This window comes from Bombina bombina, chromosome 3 (genome assembly GCF_027579735.1).
Source record: "Bombina bombina isolate aBomBom1 chromosome 3, aBomBom1.pri, whole genome shotgun sequence".
In the NCBI taxonomy this organism is placed as follows: domain Eukaryota; kingdom Metazoa; phylum Chordata; class Amphibia; order Anura; family Bombinatoridae; genus Bombina; species Bombina bombina.
The window spans coordinates 999594639-999605047 of NC_069501.1; the positions used below are offsets into that span (position 1 = coordinate 999594639).

General features: G+C 38.1%; 1 protein-coding gene across 1 annotated transcript in view; it reads right to left on the reverse strand.

The window, feature by feature from the left end:
* LOC128654296 (retinol dehydrogenase 7) overlaps nt 1–9997 on the reverse strand; it is a 100595-nt gene extending 90598 nt beyond the window's left edge. The window contains exons 1-2 of the mRNA XM_053708153.1: nt 9904–9997; nt 4447–4777 (exon numbers count right to left, since the gene is read on the reverse strand). Coding sequence (XP_053564128.1) covers nt 4447–4759 — 313 coding nt within the window. The 5' untranslated portion in view covers nt 4760–4777; nt 9904–9997. The remainder of the gene's footprint in view (nt 1–4446; nt 4778–9903) is intronic.
* Nucleotides 9998–10409: the final 412 nt, after the last annotated feature.

Genomic DNA, 10409 nt, shown 5'->3' on the forward strand with positions numbered 1-10409 from the left:
GTTTTACAATCCTAAAACACTTAATGGAAATGGCTTAATGTAAAAAGAGTTTAATGTACCAGAATGTACCTATATTTATATAATTATATATATATATATATATATATATATATATATATATATATATACTGTATATACATATCCATCTTTAGACGTGTATATGTATGTATCTCAATGTTAAAGCCCTTTGCCTGCCTTTGTATGTTTGAGCCCTTATACATTTTTTGTGCAATATTTTTTTTTAACTGTACTTTTGATTTAAAAAAGTGCCCCAATTGCCCCTAAAATAAAGTGGACAGTTCCTTGTGTTAAAAAAAAAAAAAAAAAAAAAAAAAAAAGAGCATCTTTTTTTTCATTGAAGTTTATGGGGGACTATGTCTTTACTTTAAATAAATATGTATATGCTTATTTATATACATATGTATTTATGTGTTATTTATATACATATGTATTTATATGTTTTTCATTTGCTGCCTAACTCTGCACAACTTACCCCCTGTGCTGCGCTAGGTTCTTTGCTGTGTCTCATGGCTGGAGAATGAGGCTCTTATTGGAGCCGATGGAAGCCTTGCTTTTATGAGCGCAAGACTTTCAGGCAATTAACTTGTAATAACAATGCACATTTGCGTGCACTGGTATTATTGAGTGGAGTGCAAATATTGTGCAAATATCATGCTCGCAAAACTGCAGTTTTGCACACCACTCATAATCTAGGTGAGAAACATGGTGGCGGTGGTGGCGGCGGAATCCTGCTCTACCCCGTCTGCACTTATCAGTACCTACCTCCAATCCCATCTCTCTCCTTCTCCTCCTTTGAAGTCCACTGTATTCGCCTGTTCTCCCCCCTCTCCCTCAGAGTGGCAGTCAACTATTGCCCTCCTGGACCGACCTCCCAATTCCTTGACAACTTTGCCGCCTGGCTTCCTCACATTCTCTCTACAACTATACCAACCCTAATTCTTGGGGACTTCAACATTCCCATTGACAACCCATCTGCCCCTGCTGCCTCTAAACTTCTTTCACTCACATCCTCCTTCGGTCTCTCACAATCCACCCTATTCCCTACTCACCGTAATGGACACTCCATTGACCTGGTATTTTCCTACCTCTGCTCTATATCTGACCTCACCTGTTGCCCTTTTCTTATTCCAGACCATCACCTGGTCACCTATAATATTAACAACAGCTAAACCCTCTTCTCCATCCTGCCCCCACACCTGTAGAAATCTACACACTGTGGATCCGCTCCAATTTTCAAAAATCATTTAAGATCTCCTCCCTCACACTTCCACTATAACCTGCCCTGATCCGCTACAGCCCACTATAACAAAACTCTTTTCTATGCACTAGACACACTTTGCCCCTCCCTGTCAGTTACATCCCTGGCACTCTTAGCAAACATGCTATTTGCAAAAATGCTTCCGTACTGCTGAGCGTGTCTGGAGGAAAACTCACTCTGAACCTGATTTTATACACTATAAGTTTATTCTTCGTTCATACACTTCTGACCTTCACTTAGCCAAGCAAACCTACTTATCTTCTCTCATATCTACTCTTTCCTCAAACCCTAAACGACTCTTCTCCACCTTCAACTCTTTCCTCTACCCACCTTCTCCACCCTCCCCATCTGTCTTTAGTGCTCAAGACCTGGCAGACTACTTTTAAAACAAAACACGTACTATCCGAAGCAACATCCCATCACCAACCTGCAATATTCCAACAACAGGCCCAGTTACTCCCTATGCCACCCTCTACATCTTCCATCCAGCCACTGAGAATGAAGTTTCTTTGTTACTATCTTCCTCCTGCCTCATGACCCTATCCCTTCCAATCTAATACCCTCCCTGTCTTCCACCCTCACTCCTGCTCTTACTCACATGTTCAACCTATCTCTCTCTACCGGTTCATTCCCATCTTCTTTCAAACACGCAAACATCACTCCCATACTCAAAAAACCCTCCCTTGACCCAAATTCTCCTGAAAGTTACCGCCCCATACCGCTGCTTCCACTAACATCAAAACTCCTTTAAAAATTAGTTTACAATCGCCTAACCCACTTACTGTCTACCAACTCCTTGCTTGACCCCCTGCAATCTGGATTCCGCTCCAAACACTCAACTGAGACTGCCCTTACCAAGGGTACTAACGATCTTCTCTCTGCTAAACGTATTGGCCACTACTTTATACTCATCTTACTTGAGCTCTCAACTTCCTTCGACACAGTTGACAACCCCCTCCTCCTACAGACCCTTAGCTCTTTTGGCCTCTGTGACACTGCTCTTTCTTGGATTCACTCCTATCTTTCTCACAGGTCTTTCTCTGTGTCATTTGCCGGTGACTCCTCCTCTCCAATGCCTGGAGTCCCTCAAGGATCTGTTCTGGGTCCTCTACTCTTCTCCATTTATACTTCTTAACTGGGTAAACTTTTCAAAAGTTATGGCTTCAAATATCACCTTTATGCGGATGACACCCAGATCTACTCTCCACCCCTGCTCTCTCTCCCTCTGTCCTTTCTCATGTCAGCGACTGCTTGTCTGGTATCTCTTCCTGGGTGGCCTCTCACAACCTAAAGATCCTTCTAACCCCCCCCCCCCCCTCAAGCTCTACGCCGACTTCTGACTTCTCTATCCCTGTCTACAGCATCACCATTTACCATTGCCCCAAGTACGCTGCCTTGAAATTACACTTGACTCAAATCTATCCTTCGTCCCCCACATCCGATTGCTTTCTACTTCCTGCCGCAACCACCTACGCAATATTTCCAAGATTCGCCCTTTTCTAAACGCTAACAGCACAAAGAAAATAATCCACTCCCTTGTTATTTCCCGACTTGACTATTGCAATAACCTACTTACTGTCCTTCCTCTTTCCCACCTCTCCCCCCTTCAATCCATCCTAAATGCCTCTGCCAGGCTAATCCACCTTTCACCTCACTCTGTATCTGCTGAACCTCTCTGTGAGTCCCTTCATTGGCTCCCTATTCACAGCAGAATTAAATTAAAAATTCTCACCCTTACATACAAAGCTCTCACCAGCGCCGCTCCCCACTACCTGTCCTCTCTAATAAACAAGTATACTCCAGCCTGCCCTCTAAGATCCAACAATGACCTGCTCCTTGCATATTCAACTATCACCTCTTCCTATGCTAGACTGCAGGACTTCTTTCGTGCAGCACCTACCTTTTGGAACTCTCTCCCTCTTGCTGTCAGGCTTTGCCCTAATCTTTCTTCCTTTAAATGCTCCCTGAAGACTTTTTTTGTTCAGAGAAGCCTACCACCCAACTCAATAATAAATTAATTTCACTTCCCTCATCTACATTAACATCTTTCTCAATCTTGCAGTCCTCACCTCCTGTTTCTCAACCTCCTAACCTTCTAGATTGTAAGTTCCCACGGGAATAGGACCCTCAATTCCTCCTGTATGTGTTTGTAATTTTTTTCCTGTCTCTTACAGGTTTTATATAATTGTTTTTTTTTAAATAATTGTACCCATGGACAGCGCTGTGGAATATGTTGGTGCTTCAAAAATAAAGTATAATAATAAAATGTGTTTTGAGACACTTTTTTGTTTTGCAAAACAGTTAACCAGAGCTCTGAGGATGCACTAACCCGACTCGCTTTAACTTCAACTGAGCTCAAGCGATCGAATTTACTTTCAACTTGAAATATGAGAGAAACACCCAACACACGCTAACACCTGCGACAAACCCCTTGTGCGTAACTGTAAGCGATCCATGTGTAATCTGGTCCAAAGTGAGTAAGGAATACTTAACATTCCTATGCTCTTATTTAAGGTAAAATATGTGTTTTAACCCTTTTAACATTTTTTAATTAAAATGTATTTAATAAATATTGTATATATGTGTATAAAACTTTATTTTAATGTGTTTTACATGTGTTTTCTGCAACTCAGGTCTGAAGTCACGCTAAATATTCTCGCACAGTTTCGGCTTTCACTTGAGCACACATAACTTTCAATTTTTAATACCAGTGCAAGTTAGCGCTTTTGCGATATCCACTGAAAGTATAGGCTGTGCTTGAGTGAAGTTGGCCACCCCAACACACTACAATGGACTTGTAATATTAGGTTTGCACATGTGCAGCAACTCTCCTTTGTATACCTGCAGTGTAACCTAGATTCCAAAATGGCAACACCCATAATTAGATGAAGGTGCATGAAATGTAGTTAATGTTTAGTGTCCCTTTAGTGTAAAAATGACTTGCTCTAACAAACGAAAAACCTGTAATTTGTTAAGAGATAGCAAAATGTATCATTACCGGCAGTGCTCAACAGATCTCTGCCTGGAAGTGATTAATAAGTAACTGCTAAGAAGTGAGAAATATAGAAGGGAAATGTGATGTAAAATCAAGTTTCAATGCCTAGGGCTGCATAATACCTACTGTACATAACTATACTTTTATCATAATAATAAATAGATTAACATACCTGCATCTCTAACAATGCTAGCAACCCATTTAGCAGCAGAGCTCACACTTTGGCTGTCAGCAACATCGAGGATCACTGTCTGCAGTCTGCTGGACGTCTCCTTCTTCAGCTCCTCAGCACCTTTCTCAGTCAGACAAGCAGCCAGCACCTTCAGACCACGGCGATCCAGCTGTTTTGCAGCTAAGTTCCCAAAGCCAGAGTCACATCCTGTGATCAGCACATATTTATCTGAGAGATTCTCTAGTATCTGACTTTGTCTGTACCATCTGTACACCAGGGCCAGCAATGAGAGCACCAGAAGACAGAGCCACATGATGGAGACACATTAACTCTGGAATTTCAACAAGGCATAAGAAATAATTGAGAATTACAATAATGAAAATATCTTTTTGCTGTTATGAGGCTGTTTCTTTATTTGCTTAAGAAATAAACAAATCTAAATTGTCAAAGTAAAAAAGCACCAGCTAGCAGAACTGTATGAGGAACTTAGTAGGTTCTCATTGTAAAAATAGAAACTATCCCGGACCCTTAGCAACTAAACTCCCCAACTCCCCACATCATTTAACACCAACAATACTCTCCAGCTTACCACCAGTCTTAAGTACTTTCATTTGTTGTAACTAATATTATATTTTATATAAACACCTTGTCCATTGTCCCTTAAAATCCTCAAATTCACCTGATATGCCAGATTAAAAGGATTTCTCTACCTGAGAACAGGTGAGTCAATCCCAGTAGCTAAGACACTAATGAGTTTAAGTTGGCAAAATACATAAAATCTGGTCTTTTTCACGGGATATTTGAGTTGAGAAGCACTGCACTAGCCATTACTGTCATTATACAGTTGGTCAGGATCATGTCAGCATAGGCTATAATGTAAATCCTGTATATTCCAGAGGTAATAGGACAATCAGAATGTTATAGTGGTTAAAAAGAAGCTAAAAGAGACCAAAGAATGAAAAAGAGGTGAACACAATATGTGTTAGAATTATTTCTAGTTAACAGGTAAATAGCTATGGCCATGTGAAAAAAGGGACATGGGGAGGAAGGCATTTACTAATATCTATGTAGGTTCTAAGAGTAACCTCAGACCGTACTGAATTACAAATGAATCCTTTAAGGATAATTCCAAAACTGCAATTTTTGAACATTTCTAAATAAGGCTCTGTTGGAAAAGTTTATGCACGGTTTCAACTAAAATTACTAAACAGATTTGTGTGAAATTAAATGGTGACATAGGAGTCAATTTAACAAGTGCCGTGCGTAAATGATTCGATGTAGCAAATCATGTCTGCCCGACATCGCTAAATGCCGACAGCATATGCTGTCTGCATTTAACATTGCACAAGCATTTCTTTTGAAATGCTTGTGCAATGCTGCCTCCTGCATATTTCCGGCCTATCAACCGCTAGCAGGGGGTGTCAATCATCCCGATCATATCGGATCGGGATGATTGCAGTCTGCCACAGAAGTTAAGGAGCAGCAGTCTTACCACTGCTGCTTCTTAACTTCTGTAGCTCTGTAGTAACCCAAGGGTTGCAGGTTCGATCCCCGGCGAGGTCCACTCAGCCTTTCATCCTTCCGAGGGTGATAAAATGAGCAGCGCCTTGAGACCCTTACAGGTGATTAGCTGCGCTTTACAAGTACCCAATACATACATACATACATTTCCGGCGAGCTGGAAACTTCGGGCAGAGACAGCAGCATCCGCTGCTTGTTAAATCTACCCCATAGAGTTTATAGGCTCTGCATGACTTTTTTTCAAAATATGTTAAAGGACCATTAAAGCTGTCATTGCACTGTTACAACTTTACTGTCCCTCTTACCGATTGAAACTGTCTTCTATTGTTTATACATTTAAAGGGACATTTGTTATATATGCATCAGAATTTAATCACTGTATTGCAGAAGATATGCATTCATAATAATGGATTTAAAACTGCCATTTTAAGTCAATTTTGCATTGTGTTAGAGTCTCCTTGAAAAGCCTCTTCAGTGTTGTATCATCCTCATTACTGTGGGAGATTAGGGACTAATGTGAGAGAGATATGTGCTAATTACGATCCAGTAAAACTGATACTGTTGCCCCCCAGTTATCATTTTGCAGAACAGATAAGGCTGTCATGAACCACTTCTGCCAAGTTTTGCGGCGAATGTGCAGCGGCTGTTGCTTGTGCATTGCTGCCCCCTGCTTGCATGCAGCCAATCGCATTTGCAGCTTAATAAAAGGGAGCCTGTGAGTATGCCACAAGCACCTGTGAGCTAATTTTAAAAGCAGAAATATTATTTGTGCAAGTAAATTGTATTTCCAATAGTTTTGTTTTAACAAACCAACCAGTTTCGCATTAAACAAATGAAACCCCTAATATAATGGCCCTTTAGAAGGTCAAAACGGCCAAATGAATAAAAAGTGCAGCAGCTTATAATGATAAAATAAAACTTAGCTTTTATTGAAAAGCACAGTAAAATCAGTGTGTACAGGACAATTCATTACAAACCTCTGGCTGGTAGGCTGACTATCACTTCCATCACAGGTGTTTGGATTGACACCATTGTACAGTGTGAAATGACAATAAAAAAATGACACGTGTGAAATGATCCTTTTCTGTTTTAAAAGAATTGTGAAATTTGTAAATTAATTATTAACTATTTAAGCTAGTGCAGTCTGGGTACCTGTGCATGTGTGTAGGACATGCGATTTCTATGCATTATACTGTAACATTTCTTACACTTTTTAAACTTACTTTAATGTTAAATATGCGTTTTTAAATTTTACAAAGTTATGTTCTAGAATGAACAGTACAGGAAAAGTGGATATAACTATTCCTATTTACTATAATAGACTCAAAACAGTTCTCAGACTGTACAGTAAATAGTGTTTCGGCAAAATGGTGAAATTTCAATAACTGAAATTGAGTGACTTCGAATGTGCAAAACTGTTATTTTCTTGCATCCTTCATTCTACTATTAATTTCAGAACCTCAAAATATTTCTGTCATTATCACCACATCACGACATTCTGTTTTTGTAATGGCATCTAACTACCAACATTTTCCATCTTTGTATTTTTAAAAATTCACACAATAAATCTTGACAGTGAACAAACACCCCTTAAGCACAAAGTATAAACACCCCTTAAACACAAAGTATAAGTTCCTGTTTGCCCCAACGTGATTATGGAGAAAAATAAAATATCTTGAACAATGACAATTCTTTTTAACTTCTTTTTTAATAGTGCAGTAATGTAAAAATGTAATTTATTCAGGTGTTGTAAGAAGACTTTTGCATAATGTTATTTTCTTCTAGATGTTGTGATTGTTATTTATGTATTCTCATGTTTATATTGGTTCTGGTGTGCTGTGCAATATAACATCTAACTGGCCTATTAATATATTGAAATATTTAAAGTTCAGAAGCAGCCAGTAGTTAAATAACAATGAAACAGATATCAATATAGCCTTAATTAATGCCAACGACTGTATATTATTACTTTCTAAAATGCCTTGTATGAAAAAAAAACAGGCCAGTTAGATGGTTTATCAAGTGCTGTGTGAACAGTCTCAACAATAGTGCCAGAGCTTATCACTTTGGTTAAGATTATCAGCGTTAACTGAATTTCCACTTGAGTGCAGTGGTTAACAATGAACTTGTAAAACGAGCACACATTTTTGTATAGTGAACATTTTTTTAATTCCCAGCTTGTAGTACAGATTAGAGCATTCAAATAATCAAGATATAATTTGCATAACTTGTGATAACCATAGCACTCCGCTTCTACTCTAGGCCTAGGGTTCAATTTTGAGTATAATGTCCATTTAAAGGGATATGAAATCCAAAAAATTTCAGACACAGCATACTATTTAAAAAAGTTTTATTATCAAAATTACTTTTCCCCATGATATTCTGTGTTGCAGGCATTTGTAGCACTACATAGCAGGAAATAGTGCTGCATCTAGTGCTCTGGCAAATGGATAACATTCTTGCAAAACTGCTGCGCGTACTTCTCTGTTTTTCAACAAAGATACAAATGGGAACGAAGAAAATTTGATAATTGAAGTAAATTAGAAAGTTGTTTCAAATCACATGCTCTATCTGAATTATGAAAGTAAATGTTTGGGTTTCATATACCTTTAAGTTGAAGTTTTATTCCTTATGCTTTATTTTTCCCCCAGCAGCTGGATCACCCATGGAATATAACAGTTTTTCCACACTGTGATTAGTATTTTTTTGTCCAAACATGCTGGCATCTTTTAAATATTTTTTTTTTTGCACTTTTATCTTCTTACAATGACCAGCCAATAAGTAGCATCTGCCCCTGTAATAAGCCCAGGTACCTATATTATAAAGTGAGTTCTTAGTGATATTTCTATAAATCAGGGATCATTGTATTGCCCAGACCACCTGCTTCCCCAGTAATCCTTACCATAATCCCCCACTGTAAAAAACAAAAACAAACAAACATTACTCTTAAAGGGACATTAAACCTAAACCATTTTTTCTTTCATGATTCAGATAGAGCAGTGATTTTTAACCTTTTTTTTGCCGTGGCACACTTTTTTACATTAAAAAAATCCTGTGGCACACCACCATCCCAAAATTTTAAAAAAATCACACATTGTAGCCTAATACAGCGCATATATATATATATATATATATATATACACATACACATACACATACTGTATGTATTGTGCTGTTATGCCATGCCTCCTACAAACTACCCCTGCACTGGGAGTAAAAAACAAGCAAAGTTTAAAAAAATGTCACACTGTTGTCAGTCTGCCGTGGCACACCTGAGGATCTCTCATGGCACACTAGTGTGCCACGGCACACTGGTTGAAAAACACTGAGATAGAGTATACCATTTTAAACAACTTTCTAATTTACTTCTATTATCTAATTTGCTTCAGTCTCTTGATATTCTTTCCTGAAAAAGCATATCTAGATAGGCTCAGTAGCTTCTGATTGGTGGCTGCACATAGATGCCTCATGTGATTGGCTCACCAATGTGCATTGCTATTTCTTTAACAAAGGATATCTAAAGATTGCAGCAAATTAAATAATAGAAGTAAATTGGAATGATGTTTAAAAATGTATTCTCTATCTGAATCATTAAAGAGAAAATTTGGGTTTAATGCCCTTTAATCCTATACCACGTGAGCACTCTACAACCCTAACTTTTAACCTCTAACCACCCTTCTTAACAGTAACTGCACTGCCTGCTAACCTCTTGTTTACCCCTTAACACCATACCCACCAACACATTACTGTATTAACCCTTCCATGGTAATCGCCTACCACGTGAATCTCCCTTTTAACCCAAAGATTATTTAACTTGATGATATTCGTTATTTCTCCTAAACTGAGTCAGATGTATTTGTTTATGGAACTCAAAGGAAATCTAACATATATATTTTTGTTAAACATGTAATTATTGTATAAAGAAATATAACTCACATGCCCAGATAAATCTTGCAGATGAATGCGTTTCCCACAGAATATGTTCTAGTGTAGCATACAATGAATACAAACAAGAAATTGTGCAATGAACTTTGGATATTCAATGCTGGAAAGGAGGGATTTGGTTCTTTAATAGACCAGCCCTTTTATTATAGAAAGAAAAGCAAAACGCCACAGAAAAGGAAGGAAAATACGAGCTAAAGCAGGATCTGGGAAAATTCCAACAATATATAAACAAGATAATTGCAAAGTGAGACGCTGATCGATCTAACTTGGTATTTCCTGAGTTCTTGACAATAGTAAACCTGATAGCTTTTTTGCTTTGGGTATTTAACTAGTAGAAACCTAAGGGAAAAAGATAAATTAAATTTGCGTATATTTCTTTTTAAAAAATGTTTTTTACTTTGTTTAAGATTAACTTTATTGTTATATTTTGTATTACTTATCAAGGAGGGAAAAATACACTTTTGTTGCTGATTAATCTGGATAAAATATCAAATAAC